A 20982-nucleotide genomic window follows, 5' to 3' on the forward strand; every position below is an offset into this window, starting at 1 on the left:
AAACTGAAATATAAACATTAACTATAGAACAACAAGTGCAGTGATATACACGCATCAGCTATCAGCTGCTAGTGTATCAATAATATAATAATAATTTCATATTGTTGTTAACCAAGATATTTTAACCTTTTGACTTAATCTTATAGCCTAAGTACAGTTTTTAAATATATTGCATAAATTGCATCTATTATAACAACCTGCGTTTAGTGCTGGTGTATTTAATAGTTGTTAATGCCATTTCTTAGATTTCAGTTTTTTTTTTCTTTTAATGACGACAATTACAGTTATTTCCAGTAAGACAATGTAATAACTAGGGATTGCAGTACCGGTACTGGTTTAAAGAACCGGGATTTTCGGTACCGAAGTAATATGGAACCGGGATTTCCCGGGATTTTCGGTACTTTCGGGACTGGTCTAATTTTTTCGAGTTTTCAAATAAAACAACATATTTTTTGGCATTTTACATCCTTTACTAATATATTACCATAACCGAACCGCACCGGATTCGCTCGGCGTATTATTTTATCTGCCTCTTTTCTTTCATAGTCATTTTCATAGTGAGATTATACCGTGCAACAACAAGAAAAAATCGTGAAGAATTCCGCCTAAACCCGATTATCTGGCAACCATAGGCACCAATGGTTACCGTTGCAATACATTGCTCCGATTAAGCGATCTTCCATTACTGGGAGATGTTTAATCGCTTAGTAAAAGAAATAAGACAAATACTATTAAAGAAATATAATAATTAATTATAGACCGGCAGTAAAACCTCACAAAGTTCCCCAAACATGTAATTTGAATCAAAGAATGTAAACTAAACATTTGAAATGGTGCACCACTATTTTTTTGCTAGTCAGAGGGATCGTTCTCGAGAAAATTAGTCATTTTCTGGTTTCTGTGGAATACCGTAATATCACAATATATGTAAACATTTAACTTTAAAAGAAAAGCATGTTTATAGCAGTTATCATTAAAAGTTAGACATAAGCCATTGCCGAATTTTTTTCTAGACCTACATTTATGTAGGTATCAGAGCGACAATTTCACCATACATTATTTTGTTATAAGTCGATCGGTACGTACGGACAGGGTTTCGATTGAAGCTCTTAAGCAGCGTGATTTTTGCCGACTTTTAGCACATATATACACACAGTCTTGTTTCAGTAATCAAATTATAATAAGAAAACCTTAAACATTCCTCAATAATCACTCTATTCATACATAGGTGAAAAACACATAAATATCCGTTTAGTAGTTTTTGAGTCTATCGCAAAATTGGCGAACACAGTTTTATAACATGCACAGAAATGAGTCAAATAAGACTGAGAGAGGAAAAATAAATACAAAAATTAATATAACAAACCTTCACCAAAAATACAAAACTCGACTACTGAACTGGCTAGTGGGGCTAGCTACTAGGGTATCGCGGTGGCTACGGCTGCAAGGCTGCCACTGCCACACGCTATTAAATAGTGATTAAGAGCGATTTACTGTATCTAAGTTTATTTTTTAACTGTTTAAATAATATAAACAGAAATAAATAAATTTTGTGGCACAAAATGTCACTAAAAAATATTTCCCGAAAGTACCGAAAGTACCGGGATTTTTCAAGTTGATTTCCCGGTTCTTTGCTTGGCCAAAAATCCCGGGAATTCCCGGTACTTTCGGTACCGGTATTTCCCGGGAGCAAACCCTAGTAATAACACATAAAAACAATCTGACTTTGAAAAGAGGCTCGCGTGTGACTGTGAGGCGCTGGTATCATTAGAATAATTTGTTGAACAGAATATTTGATCCATTGATCAACAGATATCTCATCATAATAATGTATAATGCCTTCATATTTCTGTTTTAAGCGACTCCCGGGAGTCCCGGGACATTCGATCGGCAATTGTTGATAGAGAAAGAAAAGCATGTTAATACGATTAACGATTTAAATTTCGTCCTGTATATTTTAAAGCAAGATTATGTAACTTAATACAGCTGGTATATTTGTTTACAAACAGTATCAACTATCAGAGGCCCGTTTCTCGAAGATACAAGTTACAATTTACAAGTGGTACTCAATGCCTATTATGACAAGTTGGAAATAGACTTCCGCTTGTAACTTTCCGTTTTGAGAAATGGAAATGGGTGATACGCACGATGTTGACGAATGAAATTGAACGAAATCGTTTAAGATAGATACCATTGCATGTTTATTGGCTAAAATAAAGACGCACCGATTACGCTTTTTATTAGCTTTAATTATATTATTAATATTTATCCTGTTGAAACCACTGACCTATTTTTAAATAACAATGAACAATATAATAAAAACCCAGATCTCTCGTAGCGGAGATATGTATCGCGTGTGAAGAACTAGCTAGTTATTAATGTTATAATAGACTTACTATACTATACTAGAAAAAATGTGTAGATGACACGCAACGTTTATTTCAAATACAATACAATAGGCTAGTTTCCTACTTATTTAAAAATATTTTAAGCGGGTTACTCACGTATTAAGTCGATATAGCGTTCGACATGTTTCGGCTCAATTTCGAGAGCCTTTCTCAAGAGTAGCGACACCCCGCCTTTACATGTCGAGAGCGCGACGCATACAAACATGTAAAGGCGGGGTGTCGCTACTCTTGAGAAAGGCTCTCGAAATTGAGCCGAAACATGTCGAACGCTATATCGACTTAATACGTGAGTAACCCGCTTAAAATATTTTTAAATATGTATGAGTCTCACGGGAGTTTTATAGTTTCCTACTAGTCAAATCAGCATCTTTTTAAGAACTGTGAAACCGATTTGCTAATATGGAATTACAGATGTAGTGCGAAAAGATTTGCCTTCGTATTGTTACGGAAACGTACGAACGTGTCATGCTATTTCAGTCAGTCCCGGTACAAGTTGTACTCACATTGACTGCACTAGCATGACAAATACGAACGTTTCCGGAAAAATACGAAGGAAACCCTTTTCGCACTACATCTGTACTATGAAATACTGAGGAGTGAAGTCACGGTCAATTAATTTACTTTAATATCTTTCTCTTTGACTTATGAAATAGAAATTATGTTAAAACATAACTGTCCATATTTTTCTTCTAATTATGTAGTGCTTTATTTCGTGTACTGCATAAAATATTTTATTTTAAGTAAGTATAGGAAACTAGCCTATCTATTCTACTATTGTAACTATAAAGTCCCAGTTCTTAAGCTTTTGCACTTTCAAAATCATACTTTAAGTGGAAATGAGCGTATGTGTCCACGGTCGGTTAGTACCTACCAGTGGCGGAGCGTCGATACAAATCGATTCCCAACGGGTTCCCTAAAATTATCTAGTATCTGTTAGAAGTCCATACAAAACAGATGCCAAAAACCCCTCCGGCTTTACCAACGAAAATGTTCACGCCCCGCCACTGGTACCTACCTACCTACCGTAAACAAAACGGCAAGTCTATATTAAAAATGAGAAAAATAAAAATAACGATGAGCCTTAGCTAGGCAGGCAAGTATGGTCGCGTGATAAACGATATAACGCCATGCCGTCCTTTTCGCACTATTTGTAAGTGCGATAGGGACGCACAGATGCGATAAAGTTTATCGAACTAGTGTGCTAAGCCCGCAGAATAGTTTTAATTTTAACCGCTTGCCGTTCTATTTTCTGGAGAAGCTGATATCTGTAGAAAGGTATTTTAGGAGGAAGTACATGCAGTTTTGTTTGTGGTGCTCACGAACGAACACATAAAAGTATATTTTTTTTAAGGTTCCGTACCAAAAAGGTACAAAAGGTACCCTTATGGTGCCGCTCTGTCCGTCCGTCTGTCATATTATTTTAAAGTGGGATAGCTGAAGACCCGAGCTATCTTAGGTGCCAGTACTAATACTAACTATACATTAGGGATAGCCTGTACTAACCTGTGCACACAATAGTTCATAACGACGAACCAGCGCGCCGAGGAGGTGAACTCCGTGAACGAGAACCAGGAGTACAGCAGCACCGTGATGTGGTGGTACCAGTGCAGGAAGATGAGCGGCTTCTTGCGCAGGACTATGAACACCGTGTCGCCCAGCTCCGGTACTTTGGACAGCACGAACATCCACGTCCAGAAACCGGACACTTTGTCGGCCTCGATGAAACTGGAAACAAAAGAGATAAGAGCTTAGTTGTCAATTTTGAGAAAGTGAGAATACAGTGAGACTATTTTCCTGTTGCAGAATATTGTAACTGTGTCGCATCGGGAGTTCGTCAAAAATAGAAAAGGTAATCAACTAATCACGGTCTATATCCCGCTGTCAGTTAGTGTAGAGAATAGGTACCTTTTCTGTCGAGATTTTCTACGTGGACATAGAAGGACTCCAAATTATGGATCGCGATTGTCTGTCGCTAGGAAGTGGCTCTCAAAATATTAGGCCATTTGAGCGTTATCAATAACATTGCATGCCCCGTTCTAAGCCATTTCGGTACTAGAAAGACAAAATTTGGAATTTTTGTCAAATAGGTCGAAGTCCAGTTAACTTTGTGAACCCTGCTCGAAAAAGAACGAAAATGCGTCAAAAATACCCCAATTTTTTAAAGGTGTCTTAGAATTAACGAACAATTATCACAGACCAACCCCTATAGACATCCATTACAAGACGTCTCGCGGTCGCCAGCCTTCCTAGTATTTGCACTGATATAAGCGCGGGCGCTCGCCGTGCCCGATCAGTATCGACCAAGTAACAGACCCGAAAGCAGCGCGTGTTTTTCGCACTAAAAAATTGGAAAAGGGTATTTTGATGCCTTAAAGATGTCCACCTGTAGTGTGAAATGGTGTGGAAAGGTAACAAGAAGCTCAAATTTAAAAACAGACGGCATTACATTCCACAAATAAGTCATATTTATAATTTATTCAGAGCCGGCATAGGTCAACTTACATTGGCCACTTACGCGTCAGTAGAGGGACAGTCATACTTCTGTTCTGTCCCTTTTCATCTGGCGCGACTGCCCGCCGTCCTTGAAACGGCCAATCACAGCGCGCTTAACACATTCCCCGCCCGCTCCTCGCACCCCAAACACTGGTGACTCGTATCGCGAACAAAATATACAAGATTTCTACTCTATAGGAGGTTCTCTGTGACAATTATCAAGCCAAAGTGTCATCACTCCTCGTGTTGTTTCTTCGTCTTGTTTCATGAGAAAATAACATTAACCCAAAAGTCAAACAAAGTCGTACAATGTCAAATGGGACATGACTAGGGCTATTTAGATATAAGTAGTAGGGATTCGGAATGACCACTCGAGGTTATTAATAATATTTAATTACGTAATAGCTTAAGTTCTTTTTAGAGTAAATAAAATACACTGGATATATCATTATCAGAGACATTTAATGTTAACTATGAAGAAACCAATAGGAGTATCTATTCTGCAATACGCTTGAAATGTAAAAGAAGGATAGGACATTCAAGATTTGACACGCTTAGCGGTACAATTTTTACATTTAACAGTGAAATATCAAAAACGGGCGAATTTTTTTATTAAACTGTCCATGATTGGGTCCGTTACCTTAATATTCACTGAGCTTGAGTTTGATCTTGTATAATAATATTAAAAATGCGATTTCGCTCAGGTCCTCCGCTTTCGTCATAACGACTTGGTGGACAATTTAGTTACTTCCTGTCTCAATGATGCAAAATACTACATAAACACATAATGGAGATAAGAGGTCAGCATACTAGCACCGAGCTCGACCGTGAATATTGCATATTTATCATACACCAAGAGAAGTGATACCTATGAAGGATTTTTGTCAAAGCAAAATTTGTAGTAACTTACATTGCCTGTCATCTCTCAACACAGGGTTACAATACAACGTTTAGAACCACAAGACGATTTGACTAATGTGTTTAAATGAATATTAGCGCCATCTAGAGGTAAACTAGCATCCATTTTTGTTTGGTTTAAATGTAATATGTTTATTCTTAGACTTTATTTTTCTTATACGGAGTTATATTATCTTTGTCATACACCATTATATATTTATGTAGTTATACTAGTTAAGGATCCGCGTGTTCCATAATATGCAATTATACGACGTGCGTCACCTCATACAATTCATCGTATGATATTTGTTTATGTACGTGAGAGCATTACATTGTTTATCATGTTTATGATTTTACTCATGCAGCGCATTTTATCATTAGAAAATTTGTATACCTTCCTACTAATATATATTCATTGATGAAGCCATATTTAATTTTATACATTTCATTCTCCTTAGTGGCGGAGTTAGTTTATCGTATATTTAGTTTTAAATTTGCCTTATTTTTGACGTCGTTTTTGAATATTTAAAATCATATCTTTTAGGACTCTGTACGTCTCTTAATTTTTTTGCTCAGCATTTACTTTTAGTATCGTACTGAAAAAAGAAACGTTGTGTCGTAAAAATTATGTAAGAACCGCAGAATGCTGTTCTTTGATGTTAAAGAGGTATATTAAATATCAGCATGGGTAATACATACTTCGAAGACTACAGAATTTTAATACATACATTATTTTATGGGCGGGTGAAACACACTTAAACATTAATACGTACAGGAATGATAGTCATACATCCTGTTCGAAAAATCAATGCCGAAGTCATCTTAAGAGCTGTTCTGTGTAGACATACTCCTAGGATAAGAAAAGGGCTTCTTGGTGGTACGGAAACACTTTTAAAGTATGAAAACAAAGTTTGTGTTGGACGTCCCAACATATTGATATGTCAATTGCCTACTTACTCCTATTTTATAAGGTTACCTTGAAGAAACTTTAGTTTCTAACCACAGGCCAATCTAGCTGTAAAGTTAAGAATAGCAGCGATCGGCGGAACGAGGCCACGAAAATGCATAACAGTTCACATGGACTAGGAACTTTCATAATCAGTTCCGAGTGCCCGTGAAATTGTTATCTATGAAATTGCATCATTATATCACGGTGCAGTAGGTAAGTAGGTACGTTTGATTTAATGAATGTCAAAAGGAGGAAGGAGATTATAGTCAATACTTTGAAAAAATCTCACAATGCTATTCAAAGTTAAGAAGCAGTAACTCCAATGCGAGATATTCTCTCAAAGTAGTGACCTAGTGACGATAATTATCGAGAATTACTGTCAAAGTAAACTGTGTAGTGCATAGACAGCCATCTCTCGATAGGCTTAAAACTTTTGAACAGTATGTATAAAAATTGTCAAATCCACCTAGCTGATGATAATCAACATAAAGTGTAAAGTGTAACGACCGCACATTTCTCTTGATTTGATAGTTCCATGGTACGTTTTCTTCTTAGCCTTTATCTGTCTATACGGAGTTATACATGTAGGTATTTGATGAATGTGATCAGCATTTATTTGTATGGTCTGTTATTGAATTCTGATAAATATGATAAACTATGAAACTCGGAGAAGATAAGTGCTCGAACGAAATTCGTATCTATTTGGCGCATATGTAAACAAAAGGTTAAAGTTCTGAGGCGCCTTTTTTTTTCTTATAAGTAGGTACTTATTAAAGCGGGATAAGACAAACACTGGGACAAGATTATCACTTGTAAAGAAAATTCATAGTGTTGCTCTGAGTATAATAAATTATGGTAGTCTAATCGTATCTGACGTAACATTAAAACTAGTTTTTTTTTAAATTATAAATGGGTTTACTCTTGGCCACAGACTTGCCAAAGGCAAAGACGTGGCCTACGATGGAGTGAGCTCGCCCAGAAGACGCCTCGTACAGAAAAATCAAATGAATCGTCCGAGTGCTTCAAGGCTCACTAAAATTGAAGGGTCATATATCTATCTACTCATGTTTATTGTGATTACTATTAATTTATGTAAGATAAGCTGGTATAAACCATCATTTGCATACTTATATGATACCAATTACCATAACAGCTCTTGCAGGTTTACATAGGTTTTTGACTCTTCGAGGACGAACTACTGCGCACGTGTATGTGTCTTTCCATGCCTAATGGGTCCTTGCGCTTCTAGTGCAATATCTACCTTTCCAGAAAAAAAAAACAACAGAAATTCTAATAAAAGGCCATTGACATGCAAAGCCACAAATGACTAAGTAAGGTCTTTAAAGTTATCACTTTGACAGAAACAACAAAAACTTAGCTAAAAAAATAGCTATGGCATTTCTAGCGTGAAAAAATTATAATTTAATTACGCTATCAACTTGCTGAAGTATTAATAATTAATAACTGAGGAATTATTATTTTTACTACTGGTCTTATTGGTTAAGTGTGAGCGTGAAATGCGTAGATAAAGTAAATCAGTATAATTAATTAAATAGTAGTATCAAATTAAGATAAAACGCATACTATTTTTTACTGCCTTGCCGTGACTTCGTTTTTTTAGTATGAGCTTACAGTAAAGCCTGGGGCGTAACCGAATGGCACAAACGCTCACTAAATTCTCACGAAACGAAACGCTATCTCTATCGTTCGTGCGTATTGGCGCGACAGAGCCAGACTACCTTTCGCGGCGTTTCGTTTTCGTTTCGCGTCGCAGAAATGCCATTCGGCTACGGCACCTGACCAGAAATATATATGTCGCAGGGAAATGGCCAAAACAGAGGTTTGATCAAATCTCTAAGGGATATCAAATCACGCAGGATGTCAAATGGCCATTTTATAATTTCAGAAATTTCAGTCATTTGATCAAAAATCACAAAATCGGCCAATAGACATGCCACGTTTTGTCATTTCACTCAAATAAAATCCCTGAACCACAACAGTAAATTGACAAACGAGCTTATAAAGTCAAATCATTTCGCGACGAAACCTGTTCAGATTTGATCAAATCGCCATATTAATTATATGTATACCATATTTCAGTTGAGACTTTATCATTTCCCCAAATTTGTTTAGCGAAATGTTAAAAGAAATTGTCTTTTTGAGTTCGTTTCGTCAACTTACTGTCGTGGTTCAGGGATTGTATCAAATCCCTGAACAAATCTAGTGAAATGACGAAACGTGGCTTGTCTATTGGCCGATTTTGTGATTTCACTAAACAGAGTCAGGGAAATAGTCAAATGACTGAAATTTTCTAGAGAAATGATGAAATGGATTCGCTATTTCGCTATCTTGCGTGATTTGATCAAATCTCTGTTTTGGCCATTTCCCTGCGACAACAACAACAGCGCCTTCCTAACAATAGTCATATATTCGGTCAGGCTTTGCAATAATAACCATAGAAGATGGAAATATGCAGGAATAGGATTATTTTTAAGAAGAAAAGTAAGAATGCTATGAAAAGAAGCATATCGACAGTTGTGGCGTGAAATAATCGTACCTATTATATATTCGTCATTGATTTTATAAAATTATCTGTTAGGATCTTAATACGACATATTATTTTTGAATGCCTTACTAATACTAACGAAATTATATTATGTCTTTTTGCTTGTATAATTTTCCTCTTATTGTGTGTGGTTGCGAATAAATGAATTCTATTCTATTAAATTATTTTTCTATTTATTCAACAATATTTTCATCCAATATCGAGTGGTCAGAGTGACAAAAGTTCTAGAAAACCGAGACAAACAAGCAAAAGTGGAAATCGACGAGCCACTCCACTGAATTAGTCCTGGAGGCCTAGCCAACACGACAATTGTCTGCATAACAAAACAGCTGAGCGTCTCTTTGACCCAATAATTTAATTTAAAAAAAAAGTTAGTTATAATATGCAGTATAATAGGGACATTCTTACATAACTCACCAAATCCCAAGGTAAGCTTTGTATTTGTAAACATCCATGACTCAGGACAAGTCTACGGCCATCACACGAATGACTATTACCAGGTCATTACCCAGGTCATCAAGGCCGTCTGCCCAAATATTAATGCATAATTGGAAGACATAGAGCTTGGCAAAAAAGATTAGAAATTAAAAAGTGGCAACATCGTAGTAAAGTTTACTCACGCATATTGATTTTTGATTTGAAAGGGATGACACTACAATGTTGCCAGTTTTTGTTATCTTCTCTTCTTTGCCAGACTGTATATGACAGCCTTTCCTTCACAGAACTAGATTTGGATAAGGTACAGCGGGGCAAATCTCGACAGGGGCAATAGTAACTAATCCATTTTTTCCATTATTACACTATGATGTTGAATTCTACATGTATCCCCTAAACACGCCTACCATATATAACAGGTGGACACTCTATTTAATGATGAAAACATTGTAAAACATGGAAAAAAAATCAAGTTATCATTTGCCCTCCGATTTTGTACCGGTTGTTTTGCCTGCCCCGTAGCTGGCATTTCACCGACGAAACGAAAACGAAACGTTGATTATTTGTCTGTCGCGCCAATATGCAAGAGCGATAGAGATGATATCTACTATTTCGTTTCGTACCGTGAGTTGTTACTTCGCCACACCCTGTGATTTTAAATATGTCTCAGGCCCTTGAGTGTTCATAATTTTTGTGTTGTTCAATTAAATATCACGTAACGGGGCATTTTTAATGTTTTTCTTGACTTCAACTTACAAAAATTTACGACCGAAAGCTGCAAGCTGCGATTAAAAACGGACAACTCAGTGGATTTTACTGAGTTCATTTGACACGCTATGTAGATACGCTTGCTTGATCTATGGTATAATGCCATCTGTGCTTTCCTTAGTGTAATGCCTGAGTGCACGCGTATATGAGGCGTGCATGTCAAACAATTAAAGCTCCTACAAGTATTACAAGTGTACTGAGTCGACGTTGCATATTAGGGCCTATTTAGACGGCACGAGAACTCGCATACGAGTTTTATTACATTGCGGTATTTGATGACTGTGCAAAATTGCATGTAACCTCAACAGCCCGCAATGTAACTAAAATCGCATGCGAGTTCGCACGTCGTCTAAATCAGGCCTAACGGCCCAGCCACGACATTGGTCTAAGCGCGACAGCGGTGAGCGGCAGCCATACGTGCGAATGAAAAGTCCCATCGCTGTGTCTCGCGTATGGCCGTTAGGGTGAGCCGTTACGCACGTTCGCCCGCTCCGCTGCACGCCCCTCCGAACGCTCCGCTCCCACCGTCCACTTAGGCCTTGCACTTATCGTAGCGCAGACGATTGCCGCGTTGGCTAGGCCGTCTCCTATCGCCGGCGTGCCGACAGAGAAAGCTCCGTTTGAGTTCGCAATTTGTTTATTTTCGCCGAAGGTATTCCTTTGTGATGTCCTCCGGTCCTAAACACACAGTAGGTATTTCGAGATTTTCGCCTGTTTTACCTTCTTGTCCCAGCATAAAGGCTTAAAATAATTAGAATAGCTACGAGCAAAATTTAGGTTTAAAGTATCTTATTCATAAAAGTGCCCAAAATCATGAAGTTTACTTAACCCTTGGAGAGACAGGGCTATTTAGCGTATTATTTAGTCGGTGCCGTCTTATCGTGGCCTGACTTTACTAAGGAATCTTAATTTTAAGATTACAATCCTATTACATAATATCGACATCTTTGTTTAAAACCCTATATTGTTCTGTCAATCAAAAGAAAACTGAGGTAACTAAATATAAGGTAAGAACCAATGCTCGACGCGCTAATACCCGATAACTGATATGCTTCTGTCGCATGTTTTGATTTTTCATTTTATATAGATTGAAAGTGACATCCATAGGTACACTGTCGAGTCTGTCGAGTACCTGTATGTAGATGTCACATGCAATCTTAAGTATACTTTTACAAAATCAGGTTTCGGTCATTTTTTTACCGTGCACAATGCACATCCTCTTACATATCTCTGTATATTCAAATCATTATGACATTGTTACAAATGTTACATAATTTCCAAGATTTGTAAATATTTCATAGCCGGGCAGCCGCCCACGCAACGACGCCGACTCGCCGGATGTGGCTTTATGCTTGTAAACAGACTCAAATACCTCTTCCGGACTTTTGTGACATAAAAGCTGAAAATAGCAGAATTTTGTTATAAGAAAATGTTGGCCCAAACAATTCATTGTACTTTCCATTTTCGTGTCATGAAATACCGCATTTTCTTTCAACGAAATTTCGACTTTTATTTTTACTTATCTGGTGACAAAAGTTAACAAAAGGAAGATGAAAACCTTTACAAGATCTGATAGCATTCAACATTATTTACTGTAAAATTCCTGAAATGTCGCTTCTGCATATTTTTAAAATATCGGTGATATTTTGAAATATAACAACGCACGTGTCCATGAATAGTTCACTAACGAGGTTGCCCTTTATATGTATTTAATATGGATGCCTTCGTAACTCTTGTGCCGTAAAAATATATGCATAATTATATCGTCTGCCTTGTATCAACTAGTACTTTTAAATCATACACGTGTGATAGGTATATGTAGGTATCGTGGATAGTTTTGAATAAACACATATTTGCATACATTTTGCATGACAACTGATAAAACAATATTCGCACATTGTATAATACAGATTGCGGCTAAAATGCGAGAGGTGTTATCTTCTCGTGGTTCCGAGGTCATTACATCTAATAATAAATTATAAAGTATGTTTTAACACCATACTGTGATTGAGAGATACGAAATATGACGCTAATACTTTAGTAACTTATTATTAATCTGTGCTAATACGTAGACATTATCCGTACATGCCAGATAGCTAACGTTAACCTGTTATGGGAAATTCTAATTGAAATTTAAATAAAGAATGAAAAGAGTCACGTAACTTTTCTGACATTCCGATACATTTTCACCTTGCGTTAAGCGTTTACCGATATATAATAGGTACGATTGGCATCTTGGCCCACCAAACGACGCAACAAAGCTACTAAAAGAATTAATAACAGCAAAATTCATATTTGAATATTTTATATAAATGGTATTTTAACCCATATTTTCCCTTGTTTCGATATACGTCGCGGTATGCTCGCCGTCTCATTTCAGTCGGACCATTCGTGGTAACCGCAAGAGTCCATTACCGGTACCGGGCCGTGAAATCGACAGGCGTTGAGCCGGCGGTGACCGTGTCCGAATGGTGAAAAGCAGGTGTCAGTTATATTCTAATCTCCATTATAAAGCCGCATGAAACGTTTTGATGAATACTAGTTCGACAACCGCCAAAAATATCTGGCTAACCGAAATGAGGGGCTGACTCATTATAATCACTGGGTTATCCACTTAATGATACTAAATTATAGTCGCTGTTTTTCGCTTCTTACGTTACGACTAAGTGAGAACTAGTGAGAAGCTTAAGAAACGCATATTCCGAGAAATTATAGTCATTTTCGATTGCAATTTTGTCTAAAAATCAATTATAATTGAAGGTATGAAATGAATGTCCAAAATCAGTTACTACAAATTTATGGAATATTTTAGTCTGGGATGTGTAGATAAACTCCTTTCAAAAGCCATTGATTTTAAAAATTACTAAAATATGTATAATGCGAACCACATATTATATAGGTATTGAGACAATGCCACGTGCCCAAATCTCAATTTAGTACATTCTCGTATAATGGCTGCGTGTTCCCAAGAATGGTTCTTTGTCAACATGCGATGGCGTGTGACAGGAGGCTCGCGCTTGACTGCCTGGGAACGTGATTGTGTGCATTACTGATAACTGTGATAGTATGTCTAAGCTAACTATGCAATTCTGCATAGCGTGCAACAAAATGCTATGAAATTATGACGCATTTTCTCTCGCGGACGCCGGTTGCGGAATGAGTTTCCTACAGAGGCTTTCCCGAGAGGGTGCATTATGGGGATTTTCAAAAAAGGAGTGTACAGGTTCAGACTCAACAACGCTCATTGGGTATAACTAATAGCAAATATCTTCCAGTAATAATAGATGTAAAATGTAAATTTCATTTTAAAATATTTTCGTGCATTGAGCCGAAAAACGTAAATAAAACAAGTTTTTAAAATGAAAATGGAAAAATACATGATTGGTTACATCGAGGTTAGTGTGAAGGTAAACGAAGTCAGTGAAATTATTAAAATTGTATTTCCTTTTTTATAGATAAATACTATGGATATGATGTATCGTATCGGTACAATGTCCAAAAAAACCTTAAGTAAAAATCGACAAATATGATTTTTGATGATGGAATTGACTCAACTACCAATGCCGTTAACTTAACATGTTAACTAATTCGTCCACTTTTTCCTTAAACCTTGGCTCCCGTTATCGCTACGCGTCGAGTTTAATATTTCCGTAGGTTTTCCCATATTTGTTTTCACATTTCAGCGTCAATGAAAGACCAAGAGGACTAAAAGATGCATTACTTAATCAGGACAATTTCGTAGAGGCCTTTTCAGCATTCATGACCGTTTTCTCTTTTTTAAAGGTTCTTCCTAGTAGTCCTTGAATAGCTAAATTTTATAACATTGACAAGTGCACTTATTTCTCGGAAAAGCACTTGTCTTGATTAACCTTGATAATCTTGGTGTGAATTTCTCACGCACTTAGTTCTGTTTAGTTATATTTTTTTCTAATTCATTATCTTTCCTATTATATCAGAAACTCTAGTTAAGTAACTCTATTCAAGTAATTATATTCATACCTACGTCAGTAGGTACCAGCTCAGTCACCGGCGTAAATAAGTGATAATTTTTGTACCTTTGATGTCATATGAAATTGTCAAACGATTAAAAGCGACAAGGTACATAAATCATCACATATTTATGCTGGTGACAGCACAAGGCACAAAATTATAATTAGGTACATACATAGTTATGAACAACGGGGAGCAAAAGGTCAAATATCCCATAATCCCACCTTTCCACGATTGCCACAATATTTAACTCCATTCACATATAAAATCTTAGCTCCGAATCAGGGTTACGATGCAAAGTAAGCACTTTTATCAAACAAAGTTAAGTAACGTGTAAACATTACGTCACTGGTGTCCAACTGACCGAGTGGGACCGTCTGTTAGAAAGTGGAGTTGCACAAGCGCGGGATGCTATCATATTACTTCTTATTACTCTTATTAGTTGACGACCAATTACAGACCACGAACGTTTAATTATAGGGGCATTTATGTCTTATTACAGCTGATCTTGAAGGTCTATAGGTCTCCTACATACTGGCTTACTGTGTCGTGTTTCGTTCGATGGTTCCGCCGCAAACTATTTTTAGATGTCTTATTACAATTTATCTCGAAGGTACGTATAAGGGTTATTATGTTGTGTTTCCATGGATCCGACGCAAAGCAAATTACTACTTAATAATTACTTTGGAACTATTGACTTGTTGTGTGATATTATGTAATTACAAATATAAGTTTTTTTTTCTCATATACATCATTGCATTTCCGGGTACTACTGCGACATCTTATATTGCTGGACCAATCAATTCATTCATAAATGCGTTTTACATATCACAGCACATAATCTATCCCTTCGCGATGCGTCATGCTACATATTAATTATACATATAGTTCTTACTTTTCTTATAATATTAGTTGTGTTGGCAAGCGTGCGATATTTTAATTATATCATTATGTCACTGCAATTGAAATTAAGATATGCGATGGACTGGGTTCAATGAGCGCACTATATCGAGCTTTCAATGTATTTTGAAGTTGAAGCAACTATAAATGGTTCTTATGCAATAGGTATATTAGGTATTAATGTTTTTAAATAATTCCACCACTCAGTTTTACTACGTTAGAATAAAGAAAGTTAATAAGGTAAACCTGATCTACTAGTATGTGTTCAAAACTAAAGGTGGATAAGATTCAATTAATACTAAAGTGTATGCAATATGTAATTTGACTGACTAGTCTGTAACATTTAAAAGCGGAAAAAATACTTGAGTTAGACTTGAACTTACGTCCCCTAGATCAAGAGTTCAAGTCTCACTCAAGGTAGTATGTTTTTCTACTTTAAATTTCATTCTATATAAGCTTAAATGCGAACGACGCCGACGACGACATTTCTATTCAAGTTGTTCAAAAAAAAATCGTTAAATTTGCTAATTCTTTAACCATCTTATATTAGACACAATTCACACAATATACCTAGAATCAACTAGGTAGGTATAATAACATAGACAATAGAGGTCAAGTCACACTCCAGACTAGAATAGAATTTGCCAGATTGCCACCAGCCAGCTATTATGGTGCTCCCACACAAATAAAAAAAAAAACAAAAAAAAAATGTTATTACACAGGGACCCCAGTTATAGACAGGCAGGAGAGGAGACGCTGTCCCTGTCACACCATGTTATATAAGTATATAACATTTATAACAGCCCAGTGTGGGACACCATTAGGTCAAATTCTAACGTACGTAAGTTCCTATATTTTTACTGCAAGTGGATATTATTCTGGAAAGATCGAATGAACACGATTACATAAAAGCACTCGTAGACCGTATCTTGAGTGTTTGAGCGAGCCCTTCCCGAACCTTCCGATACGAATGTTTGAGACCTTTGTCAAGAAACCTACATGTTATAAGCTTAGGTTGTGTAATTTGTGTATGTACTTTGCAAAGTACTTTTTTAAAGATGTAGGTTTTGGAAGATTGATGAGTAATATAAAAGCTTGTAAAAAATGGGTTTTTGTATTTCATTGCAATTGGTTCAAAACCTATTTGTCATAATTTTCAGTATATATGTTGTACAACCATTATTCTATCCACTTAATATGATTATGTTATAAATTTTATGTGTCACTATCAAAGGTCCAATTTAACCACAATAGCAACTGCAAAATGGTACTAGCACAAACCGGTAGAGTTGTTTACTCTTTTATACCATTCGCATAATTTATATTATTGGAACCGGTGCCCTAACCGGTTCTTTTTGGAAAATATTATTATACGTATTAAGCGGCAGGATTAGCAAGTACTTATTAACTACACGTGTTTTATCGGAAATCATATTCAATTAGGGAACAAATCAAACTATTTTATAATTTTTTTTTTGGTCCTCAGTCTACACTATAAAAAGAAATAGATATCATACACGGAAGAAAAACCCGTCATCAGAGGGGTTTGTCGTTTAGATATATATTTCAGTCCGGAAATCATATTCTTAATTCGGTACGTTATTAAAAACCACACATCATAATGAGCCAAGGTTCAATTTTCAATGCCCTTGAAAATACATAATATACAAAGTACAGGTACCTACGTAAGATACCAGTACTGTATTCAACTCCTGAAATGACCTGTCAACCAGATTAAAGCTTTTCATAAGAACATCTCGTCGAGTTCATGTTTATGACATCAAAGGACTTTCAAACGATTTCAGCGTTGCCAGTTTCTCGTTTGACGTCTTTCATTTCAAACACTTTATATAAATGAAAATGGGAAATTTAAATACGGCATTCGTCAATACTTTGAAAAAATCTCGTATCGCACACTGCTACTCAAAGTCGAAACGCAGTAACTCCATATGCACCTCATACATAGTTAACTACATTTTTCATTCCATGACACAAGATACGAGTTTTTTTTTCAAAGTAGTGACGATATGCGATGGCTTGGGTTAGCGAATCAAATGGTCGTGGAAATGTTATATAAACCCTAAAGAATATGTTTAAAATAAAATGATACATAAACCTTGACAATCTGCCGTAGCCAAGCTTAGTTGTAACCAACAGCTCAATAATATACAATTATGTATATACCTATAAGAGTAATCAAAATGTACATATATTTGTATAAAAAAAACTATACAAATTGTCCCCTTTTATGTAAGTGTAAACAGCAGTTCGGAAAATTACAAATATCAATTTCCACTTTGTGATAATTACAGTTAGGTATCGAAATAACCAAATCAAGTCTGGGAAGTTTAATCGGGCGACGTCAATATTTACCTTATAAATGAGCATTTAATTAGTATTTTAATATATAGAAAAGTTATGACGGTTAATAGCATCGATGCCGACAAAATGTTTCTGGAAAAATAGCAGTTTTATCAATTAATTATGATTTTAAAATAAATTAATTGAAGTCGGAACAAACTGGTATAATTCTGTGGGCCTAGTGAAAAAGGGTATAACTCAAATTGACTCGGTGAAAAAGGGCACAAGTCCCATCTCGGACTTGTGACCTTTTTCACCGAGTCAATTTGAGTTATACCCCTTTTCACTAGGCCCACAGAATTAGAAACTACATTCCGCAGATCCGCACACATCAGTGACTAAATGTGAGACGAGCAATTATGCATGAGGAAGTGCGGAAAGATCACAAAATCGCAGTTTTATTGTCGGTAGATAGTACTGTTGCTTACATGTTCTGCGAGGTTACTCGTAAGATTTTATGACACATCCTGATGTGTGGATTTTATTATTGCATTGAATTTATGGCACATTGTCATATAGTTAGGTAGGTAGACGTCAACGTTTTATTTTTTATTAGATTGAATACAGACAATTTGTGACATGTTCATGTTCAATAATCATTTTACAAATCATGTGCCAATAATTTGTGTTTTGTCGTACCAGCAAATGGTAATGTCTCTATTAGTCATAGGGCTTACGGAAAAAAACTGCATTTTATGCAGAAAGCAAGCCACTTTTCACAGTGATACTAGGGACCAATACAAATGATTTCATCCGAGGAAACACGATTTGCATCCACTAGAATTCAAGATGGCGGACATTTTCCAAAATGGCGGCCGCATATTTTTAAAAATTTATAGAATCATAACGGCTGCACCGATTTTGATGGTTGGGATGTCAATCAGTTTGTATTAAAGCGCTTATTAATACAAAAAAATAAAATCATAAAAAAAATAAGATGGCGGCCGAAAAATAAGAAAAATATGAAATTTTCAAACTTTTTTTTTCATTATCGTGAAATTTACCAATAAATTTTCTATGATATGGCCACATTTGTATGTATTTAAATTAAACCTGATAATATTATCTACACAATAAAATAAAAATCATGAAAATCCGTTGAGTAGTTTTTGAACTATACCCATTTCAAATGGAGCGCGCGGATTTGAAAGACGTTTTCGCACATGATGTAAAAAAAATTGGAATCATAACGGCTGCACCGATTTTAATGGTTGGGGTGGCTATCAGTTTGTATTAAAACATTTATTCATATAAAAATTAAAATCATTAAAAAAAATTAAAGATGGCGGCCGAATAATAAGAGAAATATGAAATTTTCAATTTTTTTTTTTTTATTCTCACGAAATTTACAAATAGTTTTTCTACGATATGGTCACATTTTTATTTATTGCAATAAAATCTGATAATATCATCTGCAAAATAAAACAAAAAACGTTAAAATCCGTTCCGTAGTTTTTGAACTATACGCATTGCAAATGAACCGCGCGGGTTTGAAAGAAGTCTCGTACCGCTATACACGCAAGACTGATTATTTATTTTGGTCACAACTTACTATATTACTATTCAGAATCAATGTTTTTAGTATTTATATACATTATTAGTATTTTATTCCGAGTTTAGGTATATTTAGATAACCCCCGTAAACTTTGATGGTCATAATTTTTATTTTAATACGTAAAAGAACTTGCACATAACATACATACATACATACAATCACACCTGTTTCCCAGAGGGGTAGGCAGAGATCACGGATTTCCATTTACTACGATCCTGACAAATCACTTTCGCTTCACACACTTTCATAACGTTTCTCATACAAGCTCGTCGGTTTCGAGTACATAACATAACATTTGTATTAATAGCAATTGTCCTTTCCGAGGACTCCAGAAATAATTTTCGACAACTTCTGTAGGGGGTTACAGAAATATCTATGTATAAAATAACTTATTTTCTGCTTCTCGTCTACTTAGTCTACGTTTCGAGATGGTTTGCTTGTTATACGACAAGGAGCGTATGTTTTGTAGTGCTGACGATGTTGGTGGGATGCTGGTTATTAATTTTGGTTGGAAACAGTTCCTTGCGCACCAAGTTCACCGATAAATGTGGAGTCTGCGGATCATATACACCGTGTTTCACTTAACACTAAAAACCTGAAAACAGTTTGTTCAGAATCGAGAGTAGAATCGATTGAGCTATATCTTGATGGGGGTAATATTTTTATTTAAATTAGTATTATTAGTTATTTTTTACGTGCCCATTCTATTGTACTCGTAATACAACATTGTGTATATCGCATTGCTAGAGGTTGGTTACCTTTTTTCAGTATTTAGGGGTATTAATACTGGCCGGTTACTTGGATGATTATTTTTTCCGCTACTAGTTTGACGTTGTTTGTCAGTTTAATCTTAATGTTTATCATAAGTCATAACAAATTGAACTCGTACCTAATTACAACCTTGTCATTTTGAATATTGAGTTTATTTGCTTACTGCTATTACCTGTCCAATTTGAAGTTTACTGTGACAAAGCTTTAAAGTGTTTTACAGTGACATCTTAGCTGTCTATTGGTAAACCTTATGTCGTTGCAGTAACGTACACAAATAAATAGTCTTATGGTTTATGATGGTAGTTAGCAATTATTTTATTGAGTGTAGAGCTAAAAGTCAAGTAGAGCTGTACAGAAAATTAAAAATTCAATCAAAAAAAAAGTAACGATCAGATTAAAAGATGAATACTCTAGATGAGTTTAAAAAAATAAAAATCAGTTGGGGTGTCTGAGGTTTTGAGTGGTACCGGAAACACCGTGTATAGGCCGCAGGTGAACTTTTCAAGCTTGGCCATTATTCCTCCAGGAAGACACTGTTATGTTAGTATGACAACCAACAAGGCTTGTTCCAGAAACTGTAGCCTGTTGATGTTATTAGTGTGGTGATTTTTTTTTCTAAACAATTTACTTCCTCAGAGAACATTTGCTCTGCTATTTCAGGGTAAACCATAGGAACGTAACCGGAAGAAGCTGATAGCCTCATTGTACCTCGCGCAAAAGATATGGCGGAACAGGGACTCACGCGTATCATCAGATCTTCCGGTACAAATGTCTTGGTATTTAAATAAAAACTACTGGAGTCTGAAGTACGGGTGAAGGATAGACGCAAAGTCAGTGGCCAGATTCGGGGTTGGGCCTAGCTTAGAGCCCGAAAGGTCTTTGCCTCATG

General features: G+C 36.0%; 1 protein-coding gene across 1 annotated transcript in view; it reads right to left on the reverse strand.

Annotated features, from left to right (window-relative positions):
- Positions 1-20982, reverse strand: part of LOC125226087 (elongation of very long chain fatty acids protein 6) — a 67040-nt gene that overhangs the window by 5272 nt on the left and 40786 nt on the right. Inside the window, exon 3 of the mRNA XM_048129939.1 lies at positions 3912-4133. Within this exon, the coding sequence (XP_047985896.1) occupies positions 3912-4133 (222 nt within the window). The remainder of the gene's footprint in view (positions 1-3911; positions 4134-20982) is intronic.

Source organism: Leguminivora glycinivorella, chromosome 5 (assembly GCF_023078275.1).
Source record: "Leguminivora glycinivorella isolate SPB_JAAS2020 chromosome 5, LegGlyc_1.1, whole genome shotgun sequence".
In the NCBI taxonomy this organism is placed as follows: Eukaryota; Metazoa; Arthropoda; class Insecta; order Lepidoptera; family Tortricidae; genus Leguminivora; species Leguminivora glycinivorella.